Source organism: Cebidichthys violaceus, unplaced genomic scaffold (assembly GCF_023349555.1).
Source record: "Cebidichthys violaceus isolate CVI_PGR_0920_01 unplaced genomic scaffold, fCebVio1.0.p SCAF_10, whole genome shotgun sequence".
In the NCBI taxonomy this organism is placed as follows: domain Eukaryota; kingdom Metazoa; phylum Chordata; class Actinopteri; order Perciformes; family Stichaeidae; genus Cebidichthys; species Cebidichthys violaceus.
Window position 1 is genome coordinate 8,881,404 of NW_027176263.1, and position 23,349 is coordinate 8,904,752.

Below are 23,349 nucleotides of genomic sequence, written 5' to 3' on the forward strand. Positions count from 1 at the left end.
TTTTCTTTTATAGTGTAGGGGAAACTGGTAACGTATATAGATTAAACTGTGTCTCTGGAAAGTGGAGATTCATATTGGGGAACATGCAAGCTATGTCATTATATTTGTTTGGGGAACAATGAGGTAATCTACTGTTGGAAATGGAAAACAACTCAGCAACACTGGTTTGTTTCTGTAGAATGTCAAGATGATAGTATGATGGCTTTCAAAATGAATTTAAATGCCACTGCTTGTGTTGTTGAAATTGTACATGTTTTAACTGCTGAAAGGCTTTGACAAAACCTACCGAGTATTGAAGGAGTGTGACTATTATATGACTGCATAGTAATGCTTACTCAACAAGAGTAACAACTGCACCCCCAAATCCAAATTTGTTAGATTGTGAGCATGCATAAAATGACTGGGCAGCAGGACAAACAGAAGACAAATTCAACCTGTCTCTACCCTTTTGCATAATGTTTGGTGACCTTTTTAGCTATGACCAGTGCATTCATCCAAATGAAAGATGGTTTTATGACTGGGACTCAATCTTTGCTGCTTGCCTCAGGTGGAAAAAGAAGCTAATGGCTTTTGACATGTTGTGGACATGACAGAATGCACAGCAGGGTTAAATGCCTCGATGCTAAGATCTCAATCTTCAAACAACAAACACCCTCAGTCCCCAAGATGCCTATGATACATGCAGAAGTGCTGCTCATAAACTAGATGAAGTTGTCGAAAACAACTTTTTTAAATTTTTTTTTTTTATTACACGTAGGTTCAACACTGAAGTTGATGGGATACATAAGTGTCTCTTATTAAAGGTTTTAATTATTCAGAGAGATATGATGGAGTCAGCTTCAGCTCAATAGAAAATGAACCACTTGGTAAGACACTATCATTCAAGATCACTTACATCCAGAAGCTTTTAAAGTTAATTTATTGGACTATTTAATGCCTGGTAATTGAAAACATCACGCAGTATATCTTATCTTGGTGGTGATCATATTGTAAGGGAACAGAAATCTCTGTATTTTGAATTCTTGGTCAATGTATTGTGAAATTTAGAAATCTAGATAATTAATTCCTCTTATAAGTGCTGAGTTATAAATGCTGCAGGGGAGAAATGACCAATCTCATCCCTTGCAATCATGCATCAGTGACAATGCCAAGTCCAGCTACCTTATTAGGCTCGTAGCAGACTAATTACATCCAATCACAATTACTGCGCAGTTCCTCCCCTCACCCCCAGCACACAAAGCCATTATTCTCTCAGCTCGCCTGTAGTTTGATTAGTATCCATGTATGCCTCTAACGCACTCATAATAGCAGCTCCCAGTCACTCTTAGGCCACTCACAGAACAACAGTGATTATAATAAGAGTAGACAGCAAAGATAAAATTGATGGCTGGAGAGTGAGAATGACAGTGAGAGCAGGAGATTATATGAGAGGGAGCGATCATTCTCAAAGCAAGGAAATAATTGCTTCACCAGGGCCTATATTGCTGCCCTCGTAATCTCATTAAAAAGTGTTGTACAGCTGCATACTTATGGGCCATTAAAAGTCTTTAGCACAATTACTAGGATCTAAAACTGCTAAACGCACACGCAGACGTATAACTAGCCCTCTATTTGTTGTAGTTTGGTTCTCTTTCCTTTATTCTTGCCCCGCTTTCATTTTGTACTGCACACAAAAGGCGGGGCAGCAACAAAAAAACAGCCCCTTCTCCCAAGTCTTGGCCATGGAAGTAATACCATCACAATGGCGCTGCCAGGCCCGCAGGGTACGGCGCAGTATCCTATCGGAGCACCCAATGAACACTCGCTGCACACAAAGATAATGGAGAAGTCCCTGGCCTTATTCTTTTACTGTTATCAGAGCATGGTGCACTTACAGAGCTCTCTGTCTCTCCCTCCACTCCCCTCAGCTCAGTTCCCTATTTTCTTCTGTCCTTTTTACCCCTATCTGTCCAGCCCTGCCCCCTCTGTTGATCTCACCCTCTGTCCTGTTTTTCCACCTTGCAGTGTGGAGTCTGATTTGTGGGATATGAGGGGAGGAGGGTAAGCTTTATCCGTCAGAGCTCCATCCTATCTGCTCGGGTTTCTTCTGTATTTTATCCATCAGCCTATTCAGCCTATTGTGCAAGCAGTCGTCACTTAGCATGCTTAAAAATGGTGCAATGGCTGCCACAGCCAGAGTAAGGAGAAAAAAAAAAGGGAACAGACTAATAAAAATTAAAGTGAGATTTGTGTAGGTTCCTCCTTCTTTAATCCTCCCGACTCCATGAACAGAGGAATCATTTGCATATTTGTTCATTTAATGTTGCGAGTGTCCAAGAGCTTGTAATGAGATAAAGCTCCCACCTTATCTGACCACTTTATTAACAAAAAAGAAAACAAGTGAGTGAGGGCAAAGCGGGTCAGTTGGGACGGATCAGCTGAATCGCTGCTGTCTGGCGGAGAAGATAAGCCAGGCTGTCCCATACCAAACCAAATCACCGCTCAGCAGCAGTCACAGGCTCCGCTCGCAGGCAGGATGAATGGGCTCTGCTGCTGCATCGAAGCCCAGGGGATAGCATTGTTTAACACTCTGGTGTCCCATAGTGAGGATCAATACACGATCAGACCTTGATTATATCCACACTTAATTAACCTCAGAATAAGGATAGACTTAGCGATAGACTTAGTGTTCCACAGGGGGGCAGAGCCAAGCGGATAAAGCGCTACTGTCTATGAAAATGGAGCATGTTTTTGCACAAAACTAGAGGATTTTGGCACAGCGGCACGCTTTGTGTGAGGATAAGTGTGTGTTTACTGTATGTGTGTGTGCACCTGCCCGTCTGAGATAGTATTTCATAGCAGCTTGTAGTGACATAGTGAAATACAAAAGGATGAACATGTTTATACATTGTGGCTGTCAGGGAACAAAGCAAGCATGTGTATAATGAAATACACATAAATGTATAATGACTTAATCAGAGAAAAAGCCAATGAGTGAAATGAGTGTTGCTCTCTTTCAGTCTAAACTCATGTGTCCTCACCGTCCTCCCAGCAGCTGTAGGCTAACTGTTCTCCAGAGCCCAGTTTGTTGCTGACCTCTCCTCAGATAAAGTGTCACAGTAGTCGGAAACAGAGAGGTGACATAACTAACACCCCATGACTGACAAATGGAGGTGGAAGGAATTAGCAAAAACCATGAATACTCCATGACAACAGCGATTAATGGATTACTCATTAATTTAACAAGTTCAAAATATAAGGAAGTGCAGCTGTGTGTGTGCGCGCCTACTTGTCTGTTTCAGAATTTGTTTATATGAAATATTTCCATCATGCACAGTGCTTCAGAGAATTAGGTGGTGCAGAGCTCCAGGAGCCTTGCATCAGGGAAATACAGTGTGTGATAATACAGCAGGCAGAATAGTAGACATTACATAAGCTGGAAGCAACTGGAGGCTGGTGTGCTTCACATCCACGTAGCTGAAGGAAGCATGGTGGTTTTCTAGCTGAAGAATGAATTTAATATAGTATTCAGTAATTCTTAGTTATTACAATACTGTTCAACATCAGAAGCTTTGTTTTTGTTTCTGGTGATATGCTAAATTGTTCTTATTGTTAACAAATCCCATGAAATGACCAAAAACAGCAATGAATTGGTCCTACAAGTATTGCCTGTGTATCTACAGCCTGTTATGATTTACACCTCTGGGCCACGGAGCTCAATTTTTGTCGAAAAACTATTAAAAACACATCAATAAGATGCATCGTGCACTGGGTGACATGTTCTCTCATTACCATGAACCTGGGCACTGTAGTTTATTTTACTTATTTTAGTCAATCCCACAGACACTGTTCCGCTGCTGTAAATGCTCACTAGAGCACCAAGCTTGAATTAATCTGCAGCTGAAAATAGTTCACCAACAAATGCACCGTTGTTTCATGTTTGAGTGGCATTTGCTAAAAACTATAGTGCCCAACTTTGTGAGGAAATCTATAAGTATTGTACATATTTGTATCCTGTTCTTAAAGATTTACATCTTGGGACTCGGCTCGAGTAGTCGGAGTGGACTAACACATTGTTGGTTTTATTCTTTTCATGGATTGTTGACAACTTCAAAGATATAGAATGTCACCGACCTTGCCATGTCAGAATACAGAATAAGAGTACATTTAGATTTATTTTGAAAACTTTTAACCAATTTATGTTGAAGATGACATCCGTGTGCAGGTTTAAAGGCTGAGTTTGGGTTGCACTCTGTTTAGCATGAAGTTGCTCAATTTAATGGGGAGGGAAAAGTATGGATATATGAAAAATAGGTACACTCAGAACGTGTCCCGAATGTGCAGCATCACATCAGATAACTGGACATTGTTTCAGAAGTGTGGCTCTCTAAATAAAATTCAGAGATCCACATCAAATAATATACACAGTGTCCCTGTGTGGCTTTCTCGTAATGCAGAATGCATCTGTCTAAATCAATGTTGAGGGAGAAGTGTTCCACTAAATCTCCTTCTCAAGCCTTTGTGCTCCAACCGGGCACAATCAACTGCAGCCAAATTCCATGAGCTGTATAGACGAGCTCTAAACCCTTTTCTGGTAGCTGATCCCCTACAGTAATTCAAGCTGATGCGATTAAAAAATGTCTTTTTATGCGTCTTCTTTCCTCTAAGACCTTTCATCAGGCCAACTGTGTGCATCTGTTACAAAGTTACCTCCTTTCCTTCATGTCTCTGCCACTCTTTCCCCTTCAAAGCTATTCTCCACCGAATCATTGTTAGCTACCGGATCTTTTATCTGCCAGAACTGAATTAATATAGTTGATGGGACAAACATTGTCAATCTGCCGGAAGAATGGAGCTGACTGAATTCAATCTCTGCAGACAATGCCAGGGGAAAAGCTCTCCGAGACAGTGCCACTTTGCTGAAAGTCTTCTGTTCTGGAGAGGTTATTGGCCTTGACAAAGGGGTGATGCAGAGTTTGCCCTCATTAATGCCGAAGTGCTCCTTCAATCTTGAGTTTTTCTGTAGCTGCTCTTTCTGACACACTTTTTTTGGCTTATTTTCTGAATACTTTTGGAAAACTACTTTTCCATTAACTCCGATGTCATCAATGTGCAATATTTAGACTTCCTTCCTTATCACTCGTAGCGTTTGTCAAAGCTGTTTTATTGAAGATTTTACAATGTATGTGCGTACTTTGACATTGTCTTCTGACTTTTCTCTGACCAGATGCTGTGAATGTATACCGTGTTTATTCTTGTATTGCAATTAGGTCAATATTTCTTGTCAATTAGGCTATTTATAAATGGGGTGGGCATTTGTAATATGTTAAAGTTAAATTGTCCTTTAAACCATAAACGGTTGATTCAACAATAAATTTAAATGATGTAATTATTTATTTTAAAAAACAGTTAAAAAGATATTGAGGGGAAAGACAAAGGGGATGGAAATATTTGAGTAAAGATTTTGTAATGGAAATGTATAAATTTGTGATTTGGGTTGGTTGATAACATAGGTCTATTAATTTAGATGAAACATTTGCGTGCTAGTCCACTTATTTTCAATTAATATAGGCCTAATTTGTTGGCTAAAATAAAATAAAATGAGTGAAGTTTGTTTAAATAATGTTTTAGTAAATATTGTTTTTTTAAATATACAAAACTTTTTAAATATAAAAACGTTGTGCAGTTGTATAGCTCCAGCATTAAGTATGACCATTTAACCTTTGACCCTACAGATTGTAACCACTGAAATGTCTCTTTAAACTTTAAAGGCAACAATGATAACGAACGCCTGGCGATTGCTAGACAGCGAATCCCATACCGACTTGGTCGAGTAGTTGACGAATGGCTACTCGACAAAGGTAAAATCACTGATTAAAATTTCAAATAAAATAATTTGATCATAACCAAGTTGTAGCAATATTTTGTAAATAATAAACCTTAAAAAATAAATGTTCAGTAAAACTTAAAATAAAAGGATTTGGACAGTTAAATTTAGTTTGTAGTGTTTCATACTTTTCATAATAATGTATTTATTTTATAGATGTCAGCTGTTTTAATACGTGTTTATTGTCAACTTAAGGTTAAAGGGACTGTAAATAAGAATTTAAATCCACTTAATGAAGTAATATCAGCATTGTTAAAATGTCTATAAATTACTGTAGAATTTTGCTGTAAACATCTAAATGATAAATTTAAACGTTCTTGTTTAGTCATTTATAAGTTGCCAAGTGTTATTTGAAACACTTTTGGAAACATGTACAGTACAGTACTTGGTGTCATTTGATCTGTTCTGATTAAACTGTTAGCAGTGATAAATAGAGAGCAATATGAATTGGCATCAGAATTCTGAGTCCCTTTAACAGACATTGTAAATATGTATAGGGCATTAGATCAAGGAACTGTAATATAAAACAAATTGAGTGCATGCTTTGTTTTTTATAGTTCAATACCTTATTCATATTTTTCACTTTAGATGTGAAATAAGCCCTATCATTTTTATGTTTTGTTTGTTTGTCTTCTGTTTTGCGTTATGAAGGTGCTGTCATAAAATATTTTTATTTTCCATGAGCCCAACCATATCTGCTCTATGTTTATTTTCCCTTGGTTGCTTTTGCTAAAAGGATGAATAGATCCAAATTTCCTGAAGTGTTTCCGGCTTTCTGTGAGATTGAAAGTCCAATTCTCAGAGCCTGTAGCCATTTTAGATGATGATGGGGTTTTTTCCAGCTAGCTGTGTACCAAGTTTGTTAATCTTAAAATTAGAAGGACAATTGCAAGATAACAGGCAAAGCATAATGAAACATATGCTTTGTAGCTTTTTTTAGGCAAATGTTTTATATATTTGTCTTAATTCCCATGCAATTTCCTGCAAACAAATTGTCCTTTTATATTACTTTGAAGAATATGTTATATTTTTAAGTGTTGTTAATTTTATTGCTTTGCCATAACATTACTACTTCTGCTTAATCCTTTTTTTCTTGTTATTTTAGGTTAGACTGCCCTTTTAGCAAAGCTGCATTGACTTTCTAAATCCTGTGTTTTTATTTTACATGTGTGTTTGTTTATCTTATCACAGGCATTTCATCATTATTTCTGCAATAAATTACCAGGGTTTGCCTCTACAACCCGCAATTTATTGGTCTCATTAGCCACTGGGCAAATAATCTGTCTTTCTGTCTTTTTTTTTTTTCCTGTTGAGTAAAAGTGGCTGAGTACACAGTCCGACATTCTTGTATATATGTAACATTGTTTTCCCACAGGGCGGCAGCTTACAATCTTCAACAGCCAAACCACTATACAGATTGGGGGCTGGGAGAGAGACCGAAGTCGATCCTTTCAGGGCCAACTTTCGGGCCTCTACTATAATGGCTTGAAGGTGTTCAACATGGCCGCAGAGGGAGATCCCAACATTAGGATCCAGGGCAGCGTGCGGCTTGTGGGGGACTCGCCCTCCTCTATCACACCGCAGTCGAGCACCACGGCCAATCGCTCAGAGACGTCCACGTCCATCATGGAGATAACCACCACCACGGCGTCCAGCAGGCGAGTCAAACAGACTACACCACGAGAGCCTCAGCAGGTAAGATCATCTTTAAACTCATGTCATTATGGTCTCAACTTGATCCATTTTGAAATACTCACAATGCACAGCATGATATTAAGCACATTCTGGATTATTTGAATAGAGTTCATCATTGTGCTGTTATATAGTGGAGCGTTTGCTTTACTTAATTGTGTCATGCCTGTCTTCTCATTGAGTCCTGTGACCTAAAAGCTGAAGGAAAGTAAGTGTGTTGTTCCACCATTGGGAGCAGCGCCACAGGCACACTGTTGAGCGTTTCTCCCCGTGCAATCAGCTGTGTGTGTGTGTGTGTGTGTGTGTGTGTGTGTGTGTGTGTGTGTGTGTGTGTGTGTGTGTGTGTGTGCGTGTGTGCGTGTGCGTGTGTATTAGAATGATAACTATCATCTCTCGGTCCTCCATCATCTTTATCTGTCCTGCATGAGTGGTGCAGCATCTGCAGCAGCATATTACTTCTCACATGTCACAATGTATATGTAATCAGAGTAAACAATGCAACACAAAACATGTCCTATCAAATAAAATTGCAACCTGACCTTACTCGCACAGTCTTTTCCAAGAACATAAAACACTGTAAAAAAATAAATAAAATAATTATATGTCTTTTTGCCTACAAGAATCAATCATAGTGTATCCTCGAGGTTCTCAAAATGTAAATAGGAATTTAACAGTTTTCTTTATTTACTTGCATCATTGCATTGGGGATTAGCTTGCAAAAAAACAACAGAACTGACAGAACTTCATTGCAATCCAGGGATACCTGAGCAGCGAGCAGAGGTGAAGAAAAAAGACTGTTTTCTATCTCAACAAAGAGGAAAGTCAGAATGTAGGATTGATTCATGTGTCGTTGGTACAAAACAAAAACAGAAGCTTCATGGCCCACATGAAAATTCCAGCCTGTACACACAAATCAAAAAGCAACCTCATTGATAAGAAATATGCTTTAATATGTATGGGGCCAAAAGCTAATCCATGATGGCATTCAAAACTGATAAACACTTGTTTAACATAATGGGCATTTTATATCATATGAAGTCAAGTCTATCAAGTAAGCCTTGATAGGAAGCAAGTAATATGTATTGGAACCCATGAAGATACTGAGAGTTATACATGCAGGGAGAACACATACAAAGTTAAAATGTGTGTCAGAATTTCAAATATTCAGTGAGTCAGATGAAGGGAAAGCATACGTAGTAGCTTAAATCAAGCATAGTCGTACGCTGAAATAAGTCTAATCGGGGAGTAATCAGCTCTTACAAAGAATGCTGAAAATCATTTTGGATTAATCAGATTGGGTAAAGGAAGATAATAGCATCTCGAGGAGGGGGTGGGTTTCACTTCATATTGAAATAACATATGCACTATAAAAATAATTAGATTTTGATTCCCTTTTCACCATATGTACAACGTTTCTTATGACAACAGTTAATGCATATGGCTACTTCAAGAATATTATGAGAAATGTTGCAGTGCCGTGTTTCATTGTTCAGAAGTAATCTAATTTAAATATTTATTTTCACATTGTTGCTTCAGAATAGAATGAAAGCATAAAATGTGCCTTGAATGTTGATTTATCTTTGAAGTCAGGCTTAAGCTTTTATATAGAGCTCTTTATATCAACTCTATTCAAAGTAAAAGAAAATGTCAACTTTTTCTCTGAATTTAGCAGACTGTTCAAGCTCCAGCTCATATTATGAAATCACAAACTACCTCAGATAATTCACCTCTCTCTCTCTCTCTCTCTCTCTCTCTCTCTCTCTCTCTCTCTCTCTCTCTCTCTCTCTCTCTCACACACAATTTTAACCATTTGTGTAAGGGTCTGCACATGCTGAATAATACTATCATAAATATTGATCTAGTGGAATGGTTTTCTCTCAGACTCAGCATGGTTCCTGAACCATTGCAGGAGCATGTAATGCGGGCAAAATATCAAACAATAGACTATAATTAGATTCCAGCGCCATGTGGTGTTATAAATTGATACCAAGGAGCCATAAGATTGGCAGAAAGGAACATGCTTGATGAGATGGTTGCCCTCCTTTTTCAGGCATTTTCATCTGGAGAGAAATAAAGTGATATAAATGACCATGATAATTTAGAAAAGCAGTGTATTACAGAGATATACACACAACATATTTCATGCTTTAGATATGATCATATGTGTGGATATCTAACATTGTGCTCTTATGCTAAGCAGATTCTGATAGTTAAATTATATAACGATTTTTTTTTTTGGCAAAATTAATTTAGAGACGGTGTCAAGTTATGTTGCAAGCTCACCTTTAAAGTGGCATATAAAGGCTTGGAAAAAAGAGATTAGTCAAGGCTAACTGTGTTGGTTTAGATGTTATCTAATGCATTCATACAGAAAGAAAGGTCATTGGATTAAAGAGTTGCTATGTGATGTAGGCGGAGAGATGAATGAGGCATGCAGAAACGTGAATCAGTTTGATTCAACTTGACGACCTTCCCATGGAGACCACTCGCGGTAGGACATTACTGTTTCAGGACACTACTTGTGTCTCTACATTGTGTCTGGCCTCTGTAAAAAGAGATGGTGCAATCACTGTTCTCTTACCTTGAAAAGTCCGCATTTTAATCGTTGTCCAGCTGTTCAGTCTCCACTCGGATGGGAATGCTGTTCAGTGAATTATTTTATATCCTGAGAGCCTTACATTACTGGAACACGTACATTTTTAGTACGGCCGGCCCCAGTGGAGATGGAATGGCTTTGTGCAATGTAATGTTCACTCACAGTGAGAAACCCACAGACGCTGCCTGCCCAGTTTAAAACAACAATTAGCGACTGCAACTAGCTGGTGAACATTTAGCAGCTAGGGAGCCAGATATCCTCTGGCTACAGTCCCCCCCCCAAAAAAAATGTATGCACACGCCCATGAGTGCAGGAGGTTTGACAGACAGAGAAGAGGGATTTTGATCTGACAATCTAAAATGTTATAGATTATTATGTAATTTCTCGTTAAAAGTTTACATTTTACAAATTTGTGCTCAGTTCGACAAAAAAAACCCAGATGTCCACAGGATTGCAATGATGAGAGAATACTCAATGAAACAGATCTTAATACAGTAATCAGTTGCATAATCCCTAGTCTCTGTTGATACATGCTTTCAATAAAAAAAAAGTTAGCATGCGACGCTGCTGTCTTGCTGTGCACACATGGTCAAAATGCCAGCACAAATAATTATTTCAGTGTCTCTGGCTCTGTAGATGTAGGGTATGTCTTCTTGCACTAGCCCACTTATCTCCTAGAGGGTAAAGCCAGTGCTAATCATCATTAGCGTAATGATTTTGAAGGGTCTGGCTTCTCAGGTGCCCTATCAAAAAGTTCTCTAAATGCTCAACTGGGGTTTTATTGTTATTAAATACTGTGGGCCTTGGCTTATGGGTAGCATTACATTAATGTCATTCTTCGCAAACCACTGGGTGTCCTCTCATGCTTTATTAACAAAGAATATTATCATCTTAGAGCTCACTGGTCTAATCAGGATAGAAATGAAGCATAGGAAAAGCTGATGAGTCAGAATTGTTATTTTAATAGTTATTAGAATCCCCCCTTTGCTTGAGGTATACTGGATTAATTTAATTCCAGGATTTGCAACCCACTTAAATACAGAGATACTAAATAGGCATAGTCTTGGTGTTACCTTTATTTTACATAATATCTTGAGGTTTCCCGACTAAAGTATTCTACACTCTGTCAAATAGTGTCTGTAGTTGCTTTTTGTTCGCCATCCTTCCTGCCCTATGTAGAGAAGGTAGCTTACTGTATGAGGCTGACTGTCATGTCTTAATGAATTGTCTGCTCCCTATAGCAGTGCCTGGTCATATCCAAATAAATTAAACCATAATGTAATTCTGCACGCATTCACAAACAATGGACCAGCTACCGTACAAATATATCTAGAAGTGCTACTTGCTTCTCTTCAGATATATTTTAGACTATTCCGACCTCTGCTTTATTTAGTTATTGCTTGGGAGAATTTGTGATTCCCCAAAGTAAACTTTCTTTGTGCTAATTGCAGAACCAATTTGAAATAGCCGGTACTATACCTGCTGATGTAAATTATGAAGCCAAATTGCAAACCCACACAGGTCTAAAGGCAACACTAGCTGCCTACAAAGGTGAAAGAAGTACTCCCTTACTTGACTGAAAGTTGAAGTACCACAGTTTAAAAATACTCATTTACAAGTAAAACTCACGCATTCAAAACCTTACAAGTAAAAATATACATGCTCAGTGTTACATTTTTATATGTATTACTATTTGTTTATATGTATTGATGCATTAACATGCAAGCAGCATTAAAAATTATAGCCAACTGAGCTGATTTTACTCACTTTATATATATACTATAAGGTGGCTTAATTCACTTTATAACAATCCGTTGTGTTTTATAGGATCATTATAGATTTTTAAGATCCTAATAAGAGGCTGTTAAATGCAGTGTAGTGAAAGGACAATATTTCCCTCTGAGATGTAGTTGATTAGAAGTATAAAATAGCAGAAAAGTAAAAGGACAAGCACCAAAGAATTGTACTTGGGTACAACACTTGAATACACTTAGTTACATTACACCACTGGCTGCCAACGGTCAGGCACTATGAGTTTAATGGTGACCTAGCTTTTGTTAATCTGCCTCCATGGTCCTTAAGCAAATATTTTAATCAGTTTAATTTGTGTGATAGCTCAATTCTTATGCCCCGCGTCATATTTTATGGCGCCATCACACCAACAAAAAAGAAAAATATGATTTGATGTTATTATGGTTATACAAATGTAATTTATGGTGCCATTAGATTTCTGCTTGACCGCCCAGTTAATACAGGAGCGTGCCGGCAAGCAGGCAACAGTTATTGACCACAGTGAAAACTTTGTTTTTTAAAGGCTAAATGCCAACAAATATGGATTGAAGGAGAATATCTTCAGTTGTGTGGCTGCGTTGTTTCCTACGGTGATCCAAACATTTTCAATAGCACCAAAAGTCAAAATTTATTGAAAGAAGATACATTTAAAATTGACATTTAAAAAAATGATTTTTATCATCGTTACTCTTTGGAAGAACGTCAGAAAACTGTGCCTTTTCTGCTTTCCACCTCGGACACTATTGCCTCAGTTTCTTCAGTAGTTGTTTTATATTTTAAGTAGAGGCCAAGTTTCTCTCATTAACAACAATTGAACCGCTTTCTTCATGACAAATCCAGGCAAACATATTTTCTTATGTAGAGAAATGGGGGCGTGGCAGTATGCTGCCAATTATGCACATAAGCCAATCAATTTAGAACTATTATGATTCACTAACAGGCATGGGTCATGATGAGGCCCATTATGTTTTTGGTTTGTTCGTCCCTCCGTGTCCACCTGGAGGAAGAACTGATTTGTTTTTGGAGGTTAAAGGTCAATGACCTCACATACGTCCTTTTCTTGTTAACGCGATATCTCATTCATGCCTTGAGCGAATTTCTTCAAGTTTGGTGCAAACGTCCACTTGGACTCAAGGATGAAATTATTAGAATTTAGTGATCATAAGTTAATGTGACCTCTCAACATGTTTTTGGCCTTAACTCAAGAATACATATACTAATTATGACAACTTTACACAAATGTCTATTAAGATAAAATGTAGTGATGCTATTTTGGAAAGACACGGATGTAAACTCCAACATGTTAGGTTGGCAGAGGAATACAACCGCAAGGCGGTAATTGTAGTTTTTCAAAAAAGTTGTGGAATCTATGCAGACATTGCTCTTTTTTAATATATATTTAAGTAACACTTGGCAACTGCTGTAAATGTGCTGAATATCATTTTGATGTATTAAATAAGTAATACATGGAATCCAAACCAATACAACAACATGTTGTGTGCAGCTTTTTAAATTGCTGGTGGACGAAATGAAAGAAAATGTCAAGCTGTAGAAAGTTAGCATTTAACACCAGATGATGGTTAATCAAAACCACTCAAGGATAAGAGCTAGCGCCCTTTGTAGCTGCGACCCTCCCAGCTAAAAAAAAAAGACGAAAGCCTGCTATCTGGAGGAGCCATTGAGAGCTCTTGACAGTGATGGATCCTCACCTGCATTGCTCTGTATTATCAACCCTGGCCAGCAGACATACAGTATATAAATCTCACAAGCAGCCATAGTGTGAGGCTGCCATCCACCGCCAGTGCTGTCTGCAGCAACATTCTCTGAAGTTGGTGATGGCTTGAGCATCATGGAGAGACACAAGGACATAAAACTCCAGGTGAACAATGCTGTATGATAAGGTCTTACAGTATATACAGTAAAGTTACAGACCTGTGACTGTGTTTTGGGAATGTTTAGTTTGTAGAAAACAAAATTTGGTGTGTTATTTTTTGATAAACGATTAGTTTCTACCTTTTTAATACCCACACATTACTTATTTCCGTTTTATAATATAATTAGTAACACTTGACTCAATGTAGCAGTCACACGATAGTGGTTTCCCAGTCTTTTTTTTATTGGATTTTAATATGGTGATTTCACTTTTTATTGCTTATTTCTTCCCTTTTGATATGTTAGAAAATGTGATATAAAAATGTATCACAAGGCCATAAAAATGTACAATAAAACCAGCCATTCTAGCGCTTCTGTGAGATTGTACATAGGCATAGCAGTGCTAACATCAGCATGCCAACACACCCACATTTACAATGCTAACATGCTGAGAAATTGATATTCACTAGGTTCACCATTTTAGTTTGCATGCTAACATTTACTGTTGAGCACTAAACAAAAAATAATACTCAGATTGATGGGAATTTCATAGGTTTGTTGGTACTACAGATATACTTATATTTGCATCCATCACTGGTGCCCGCAAAATTATTAAAATGCATACTCAAGGAACCTTAAATATCTGTAAGAAATTTCACAACAAACCATCATTTTCTAAATTCACTCAGAACCAAAAACGTGGGCACTTAAATATCAAACGCACTTTTTCAAAGCGTTGTCTTGTATTCCAGCCAATATAATACAGTATTTTTTAAACACATCACACAGTAGAATTGCACATTTCATGCTTGCCATATTTCTTTCATAACCTTTTTGCTGAGTGCAATTTCTGTTTCGGAGCTTGTTGCTGCATTCAAGAAATGCAGATTATAGCCTGTCCCTGGGGGGAATGAATGGCCACTATGTCACATCATTGCCACCAAATAGCCAATTGGCCCTTCTATTTCTGAATTAACCCTAGGTGAGGTTGGTGTAATGGTCGTTCAGGGGAAGTGAGGAACATTCAAAACACATTGTGTGGGCAATTTCATTTGCACTCACAGCACATGGTTCAGTTCCGGCTGAACTGGCTTGTAGTGGCTCTGTTTGTCTGGGGCCCTGAGACGAGGGGCAAAAACCTGGCCTCTCTATAATTCACAGCGATAATTGAAGACTGGCATGCTGCACTGCTACACTTTCAGTGCAGTGTTTGAGAACCCTGTAGCCTCTTCGCTGGCTCCTACAAACACACTATAATAAACTTAGTGTCACAGTAATCTTGTGGTGAAAAGTCTTCTGCAACTTAGTATCCAATAACTGCTCAGTTTGCAGCTTCTCTTCTTTTATTATCATCCAAGCACTGTGTCCCTTTATTTCTATCTGCTACTACCTTCAGGCATTGTTGTGATTGTCTTGATACCGGTAGGGATTATTGTTTTACAAGCTAAGGCTGTAATAAGTCTGCACAGCCTAGATTTTATACTAATCCTGCATGCATCAATACTCAGACCTGAGACTTATCTTGGGTATTATGCACTACTCAGGCAACTGCACTCATGCAGTGCAGGTTCTTTAATTCTGCTACAAGATATGATACTTGGATATGATCTTAAGGATGATCCAGTCTTCATTAATTTTGAATACATGATCTACTGTTACATTTTGAATATGAGCAAGTCAACATCAAAACCAAATATTTAAAACCACGATCCAAAGAAAGACAAATCCTGCAGACTCATGTTCTACCTGTTGTAATTGAATTCAAACTTTTGTAAACGTACAGTAGACAGAAAAGCCTTTTTGAAGTCACTTATGATTAGACTGATTGGCATCACTCACATTAATTTAAATTTAATTCAGTTCTCTTTTCAGCTGCACAAATTCTGAACTTGTAAGAAGTAGTATAGTCTAGGTTCCCGGTCATGCATTGTTTGCCACTGTGGTTCATTAAAAAGGCAACACCGAGACCAACGTTGTCATTTTTATGCTGTTTGGTAGACGAGTGCAGTTATGCTGTTAAACAGACACCAATGAAAGAGAAAGGAATATTTTCTTTTACATTTATATGCGATGACTTTTAAATGTCAGTAGCGTTAAGTCAATTGAGGGAGCCCCACCTGCAGTAGGAGGTTGACAGAATGGAGCAAAAAGAGACCCCCCCCCCTGAACAGCTCTCAAGAGTCAGGTGTATCCTCCGGGACAGGTCACTGTCCCGGAGGATACACCTGACTCTCTCTCTACTTCATACTGTCAAACCAAGCGGCTGCTCTATTTCCTTATGAATCAAAAGATAAAAAAGTGGCACAATAGTTTTTAAGCTTTTCTTTCTTCAAGAGAAAATTAGATGTAGCAAATTAGCAATTGGTCGCACTGCTCCACTACTTCCTGTAAGAAATGGCTCACTACTACTACTACAGGAAACATCACAAGATTTTGAGAATACCAATGCTACCCAAAGGTTATTGGGTAATTGAACTGGGAATGCACTGTCTAACAGCTTGTCTTGAAAAATGCATAAGGTATTTCCCCCCAGAGTACCTGTAACTTGACTTTAGTTGTAGCCTCCCCAGCAGTGCCCAAATTTAGGTTCAGAACTTGAGAAATAAAAGCAGACCCTGTGACAATGACTACACCCTAACTTGCAGGTTGTTAAGATAGTAATGGTAAGCTTACATTGCTAATTTGCAAACAGAGCTGGATTAAATGGATGGATTACACTAGGCAGACCCCCTACATGCACGTTTTAAGATTTGGTAAACTACCAAAATTACCTTTAACTGCCACATTATCATTGCCAGAGAATTGTGAATTGGCTAATTCATTTTGCCGCATCAAACAAAAACAAATACTACTACTACGGAAAATGAGATTCAGTGGTTCTGCGCTAATATGCTTCATAATTGATATACGTTTACTGAATGTTTAGCAATATATTACAACGCAAGCTGCCTGCCGACGTTTAGGGAACAACAGAGCAACTGGGCCCCTAGTGGCAAGGAGGCCCGAGGCATGTGCCTAGATGCCTTTGCATAGATCTGGCTCTACTTGCAGACTCTTTTGGTCTACCTTTGTTATAGTTCAAGATAAGCCTTTTGTTTTTGTCTTTTGGCTGTCTTCTCTAAGAGCAAGATGGTCACCAGATTCCTTCCATTTCATTTATGTTTTACCAAGATTTAAGAACACAAACTGCTCACAATAGTACAGTAAGTTGTTTTTGATTGACAGACATATTATCAACTATTCAAAAAGCACTATTCTCGTCAAATAATGGAAGAAATGCAACCATTTAACAAGAAAGGCGTAACTGTGTTCTGAATCGCTGGCAGTTAAGATGAAGGCTCCTGCTCATTTTATTTCAGAATAAAAAGCATGGGTTGACTTTGTTTGTTCATTTCATGGCATTAGGAGTTTTACCCATCTGTGTTTGAGCTGGTGTCAGCCATGTGATCACGACTCATATCCAGCACACATCATTCTCACTGCTGAATTTTGTGAAGGACGGGTTCTTTTTTAAGATGACTTTTATTGCTTTTTGTTGAAAGTCGTAGAGATGGAGGAAAGATACCAGGCCGTTGAATGTCAATGGTATTCTATTTGTCCACCAGCAAACTCAGATGACGGTTAAATTAAATGCAGAGTCTGCCCAGCCTATCTCCCACAGACGTGGGTGGTAATAACCCACATGGACCCTAGTCCTATCAGAATTGAATTGTGTTGAAATCTTGGTTTTGAAAAGTCCTAAAGTAAATATCAAACTATTCCTCATCTCTTTTTATCCTCTACATGTTTATTTCCTCCTTTTGTGGTTGGTGCATATTTAATTAGAGAAATATTTGGCTTGGATTTACTTTATTATTTGTATGTGAAGAAATAGAGTGAATTGGTATCAATTTATTCTTAATTTGAAAGTCTGATTTAGTGTAAAAACAAAATTAAACAGTAAAATGTTTTAAATCAAGGAAGTTCTCCTCTGAAGAATTCTCCAACATTTATCAAAGTTCGCATTACTTTCAGATCAGCCAGACCCTACTTAATTTTCCTTATTTCACGTGATAACATGATCAACTCATTTTAAATCAGAGCCAGATTTTAACATTCATGCCCGCACCGAGTGGAGCTAAATAGGAAATTAATGATTTGAAAAGATTATTGTTTTTATCTCTCTCTAGTCTCCTTTTTGTATTTGTATTAAAAGGAATTGCTCGTCACATTGCAAACAAAGTGGAACTGCTTTCCTAAACTCATCTAGACGCAGATCTCACTTTTCAATGAAAAGCAGACACACTTTTATTTTCTAACTTCTACCTGTTCTAACTTCTACCAATTCAAAACCACATGCACGGCAAGCAGAGAGGTTACTTGGGAAACTCAGAATGATCCACAGTAACAGGAAGAAGGATTCAGTGATGTTGGATGAGACCTATTCCATTCAGCGTCGTACACCTAACCTAACTGTCTCATGGACTGCAGTGTTCAGCTTAGAGTGTCAGTGCCCTGTGAGGTTGTGGTGCCTTCAACTATTCACAGAATGAAAACATCCTCTGGATAAGATTTCCCTTGCAATGCAGATGTATGGGATTGACCATCATGCTACTGAGATGCTCTAAGCTTGAGGGAAAAAACAGCAATTCATATCAAATGGCTTGCTTCACTGACGCTTCACGATTCATTTTTGTATTTATTGTCATATATTCTGTTATTAAAAGGCCTGGTGTCACCACCTTTCCAAGCTGAAGAAACTGAAAACCATGTATGTATGTGTAACAATCATTAGATGAGAGCAGAAACGGGTTGAATTGCAGAATATGTAGATAGACAGCTCTCCAGTGCGGCACTCGTGTGTCTTGCTGACCTCCCCACCTTGTCCCTAAAGTGAGTTGTGTGCTGTTGAAGGTGGTCCTGGTGTGTTCTGCCCCAGGCCCAAGTCATGGGTTTATGCCCACCCAGTGCTGACAGATGGCAAAGAAGGTAACGCCGTAGACCCACGGTGGCCCCGGGCTGTGGCGTTCACTCCCAGCGACAGACCATATCCATCATCTGAGCCTCACCGGGGGCCATTATGGTAGCTGCCCTTCAACACTGTGTTGTACACATAGAGTCCATGTGACTCGTTGATCCAGTCCACCTTGGCAGGGGTGAACACAAACATGCCAGTGTGTGTTGACGTGTGTTCACGTGATTTGATAAATGTTTGCACTTTTTTGCACGGCGGAGACAGGCTCGTCTGCGGCAGGTACAAGAATTTAAAATTAGCCTGCTTAGGGCCCCAAGATGCCTTGTCCTCAGTTGGTGCTTTATTTCCTGTTTGCTTGTTTTAAAGGCTTCTAAAATTGTTACAGCCAAGTGCTTCATGCATGTTGCCATTATTAAGATAGGCAACAAAGAAGCATCTTTGCTTTTGCACTACTGGCAGCATTACAGAGGACTACAGATATTCCCACTTAGTCTGTTTGGATGACAAAAATGAAACCTACGCAGTGTGAATGTTGTCTCTGTTTCATAAAGTGTTGGATTGTGCGTGGAGGAGATACTGACACTGACAGCTTTACAGCATGTTTTATAGACCATATTGTTGTCTCTCAGGACATTTGGTGGTACAGTATGATTTGTAGAAACACAAAATAGTCCTGGGCCAACTGTTGAACATAAGATACAATTTGTCCTACGGTGCATTGCTCCCACCTGCAAGATTCTGCGATCAGCTGGTTTATACATCAAATTCATGAACACAAGCTCTCTGCCAACTGCTCACTGAGCTGTTCTGAGCTCTCTTCACTTTTAAAAATAATTTTCTCAAAAGCTGGTAGAAAGTGTCAGGCATAAACTGACACGGGCTTATGCATCCAAAAGCTCCTTTATTTACGATACAAGCAATGCCTGTCAAATTTATCACTTTAGTTCTCACCAAAACAGACATTATAGTCTTGTTTTATCTTCAGATGAAACCATTTATTCATCCCGTCAGTTGTAGAAAATGTATTTGGTTGCAAAGAACATTAGTAAACCAGAAGACCTTGACTTGAGTGTAAATCTACGTTCTATCTAATTTTCTGTATCTGGAGTTTCATACCAGCGTGCTAACTGATTCTACAGCTTAGATAAAGATCATACTGTACACACATCAAGATGGCTGCTTCTGTTTCGGGAGCAGCCATCTTCTGATTTTGAACACCAGATCTAGTATAATAAAGGCAAGTTCAGGGATGGAAGGCGGGGTTAATATACACTAACATCATTACCACATAGATTGAATTAAGGTAAAACACATTCCAGGAGGTACAGAAATGAAATAAAGACATCCGCATGCCAGCAAATGAAGCCTGTTTGTTTGTTAGGCAAGTGGACAAGAGAAGAGAGTAATGGAGAAATGGCCTTGGGAAGGAATGTAACTCAATCAAGCAAACGAGTGCTTACATTTGGAATCTAACTTTGTTTAAATGAGTAGTTAGATAGTTAGTTTGGGAAATATTTCCACTCTTGCCAAGAGTTAGATGTTCAGTTCTCATGTTTGTACAGTAAATATGAAGTTACAGCCAGTAAGCTCAGCTTAGCACAAAGACTGGAAAAAAGGGGGGGGGGGGGGTGTTTACACTTTGGTTTTTGTTCGGATTAAAATGTACTGATTGGTGAGCTGTAGCAGTGCTGGTAAGTGAATTATGTTATCTTCGAACACAGTCAAGTTAGCTATTTCTCCCAGTTTCCAGTCTTTGTGTTAAGTTAAGCTAAATGGCTGCCGACTGTATCTTTATATTAAGCATTCAGACATGCACGAAAGTCGCATCAATGTTTTATTTCTTTAAAGATAAATGAGAGCAAATAAAAATGAAAGCATATTTTTGGAAGTCCAAAGCTGAATGACAGGTCAAAATAAAAAATAAAAACTATCTATAAATAATCAAAGGCAGGTCCAATCTGGTATTACAACAGGGGGACGGTTCGTGATGAAAAGTCTATTTTCCTTGAGAGACTCCATAAATGCTGCCAATTGAGACTTTCTATTATTGAAATTTTTGATTTCCCTGAAATGTATCACTGTGTCTTTTCTGAATGAGAGCCTTGCTCATTAGTTTATAGCACTGGGCCTTTGTGAATGACACATCCAGACCTGGAGGACAGGAATCTGGTTATGATGACGCTCTGTGGGAGCTACAGGCGACCTGGTCTGCTGTTGTAGGGCAAAGCTTCTCTTCCTCTTTCCTCATGTCATGTTTTTGCAAACGTTACACATGGGAATGAGACCCGCTTACATTCATCTCAGCAGTGATGGCATCTATATTAAGATGACAAATTTGTTGCTGTCACCTGATGAGGGACTGGGACTGCATGTCAAGACGCAGGTAAAGTCAGGAAGACAGTGATTTGTGGCCAAGCTGCATAGCTCTTGCTCTCACGCTCTCTCTCTTTCTCAAAACACACACAGGCACATGCTTATATTTGTCAGCTATTTTTAGATTTCGAGGGAAAGGAACAAGAAAATGAAGAATTTCATAGTCGCTTTGGATTGAACCGAACAGTTTCCCCAAAATGGCAAGTGATGTATGTTAGCATTTAGATAGAAAGCTCCATGATTACAAGCCATTTTCTGGTAATTGTTATTCCTCCCTCACTCGCTAGCTTATCCTTAGTGTATGATATTCCTCCAGGGCAGTTCTCTGCTCTCAGGCCAGATTACTACCAAGGCGAGCTACAGACGTGCACAGAGCTCCAGATTCGATTTCAGATAAGGAAAATATCAGGGCATCCAGAGGGGAAAATGCTTCAATGCAGACAGATTTCATTTATCTGAGAAGTGTGAAAGCAGGGGTAAGGGGGAGGGACAAAGTCGACCATGTAATATACTTCTATGGAGCCGTGTTTATGCATAGGCAAGAGAGAAGAAATGAGAGAACAAGAGGGGGTAGCGTAGGAGGTAGATGGAGGCAGATAGTGTTATGAATTTCATATTAAGATTTTATCATTTAGAGCATGTAGCTAGCAGAAGGCATCCAGCCTTCGCCTGTATAATCTGCTTGAAGCTGTATCCTACATGGCAGCCGCTCAATGTGCACTCTCTCTGCACTGTGAGGTGACTACAGGCACTCGTCCATATTGTGTGCACATTATTTATATGTCCCCAGTAATAAATAATGAGCCCCCTGGTTAATTAGAAATCAAAATATCAACTGTTTGTTGTTAGTTGCACAGAATGTCTCGAGTCTCGGGTTGGATGAGGGGTGGAACTGGGCACCAGTCACACATGGTTCACTCTGAGTCAGTGAGTGACATGGTGATAGTTTGACGCAGGCACTGACTGGGAAATGGACTGTGTTTCCGCCCACGCAGCCAGACATCTTTCCTGGTTACCTTGGTGCCTGAGCCACATCACGTACCGTGCTAAGTGTTGAATTTTCATTAAGGCCATGCGGATGACTGTTCCTGGAAAATAAGTTGAACGTGGTCCTGCGGGGGGACTCGAAACATCTACAAAGCGGCGCAGCAGTGCCTTGAAGCAGCCACATTAAAAGGAGTCCTCACACAGCAGTGTTCTCAGGTCCCCGAGAGGGACCGCATTTAATGAGGGCACAGGCATGTGTACATTTTGAAGCAGCTCTGTATTTGCCTCATCCATATCCACTTGTACAGTACACCTTTACACTCCTGCATTAGCCCCTACCTGTCCCTTTGTGTCCCTCTCTCATAGGCAGCCTTTCATTTTAGCCGGTGCACCACACTAGCAATTGCCCTGTCACTGCTCACTCATTCCCAAGCCTTTTTGTGAAAATTAATTTTTTTGGTGTTAGACACAATATCTGGACGTTTTACTGTATTCATTCCTCTGACTTTCCTCCCACAATAAGAAATGCATCAACAGACTGTTACATTAGCAACAACCTTTACACACCTCAGTATTAATGAAATCCAGTGCTCTGTTGAGGACATACACATTAACAAAGGACTGATTCTGGACAGATTGAATCCACCAGACTGTTGGCATTTAAAAAAAATGAAATGTCGTAACCAGTCGACTTTGGCATGTGTGTGTTTCTGTGTGAAACTATGCTTGTATGTTTCCACACTGTGCGCTGTGAGTGTACCAGGTGTGCGAAGCTGCCTCCCAGCGCCTTGTTAGACTGTCTGGGGTGCAGTGACTTAAGCCTTGAGGAAGATGTATGGCAAGACAGAAACATGTGGGTACCAGGGGAGGAGATGGAGAGCCTCCGACCATTCTTTTTTTAATGACACTCTGATACTCTGCCTGAGGTCCAGTTGCAGCAACAGCTGCTTCGTTTTAAATAAAGCAAAGCCTTTCTCCCAAAAGGGACAGTGTCTCATAACTTAGCAAGTGAAAACAGCTGTCCACCACGGCCAGTGTAACGCTATGGTATACACAAGCAGAAAAAAACACCAAACAGAAAGGAGGAGATACCAATTACTCTGAGTTAATTGCCTTTGAGAAATGCATGCATCTTTTTTTGCTTGAATTTCTCAGGCGCTCTGAAGAATCACACTACAGAATGCCCTCAGTGGCCTGCTCAAATGCCTCAGGTAATTA

General features: G+C 39.2%; 1 protein-coding gene across 26 annotated transcripts in view; it reads left to right on the top strand.

Annotated features, from left to right (window-relative positions):
* Positions 1 to 23,349, top strand: part of nrxn1a (neurexin 1a) — a 245,015-nt gene that overhangs the window by 201,971 nt on the left and 19,695 nt on the right. For 19 of the 26 annotated variants that reach the window (XM_068724314.1, XM_068724330.1, XM_068724363.1 and 16 more), the window contains 2 exons: positions 5,751 to 5,840; positions 7,242 to 7,561. In XM_068724314.1, coding sequence (XP_068580415.1) covers positions 5,751 to 5,840; positions 7,242 to 7,561 — 410 coding nt within the window. The remainder of the gene's footprint in view (positions 1 to 5,750; positions 5,841 to 7,241; positions 7,562 to 23,349) is intronic. The other 7 variants (XM_068724438.1, XM_068724456.1, XM_068724463.1 and 4 more) reach the window with 1 other exon arrangement.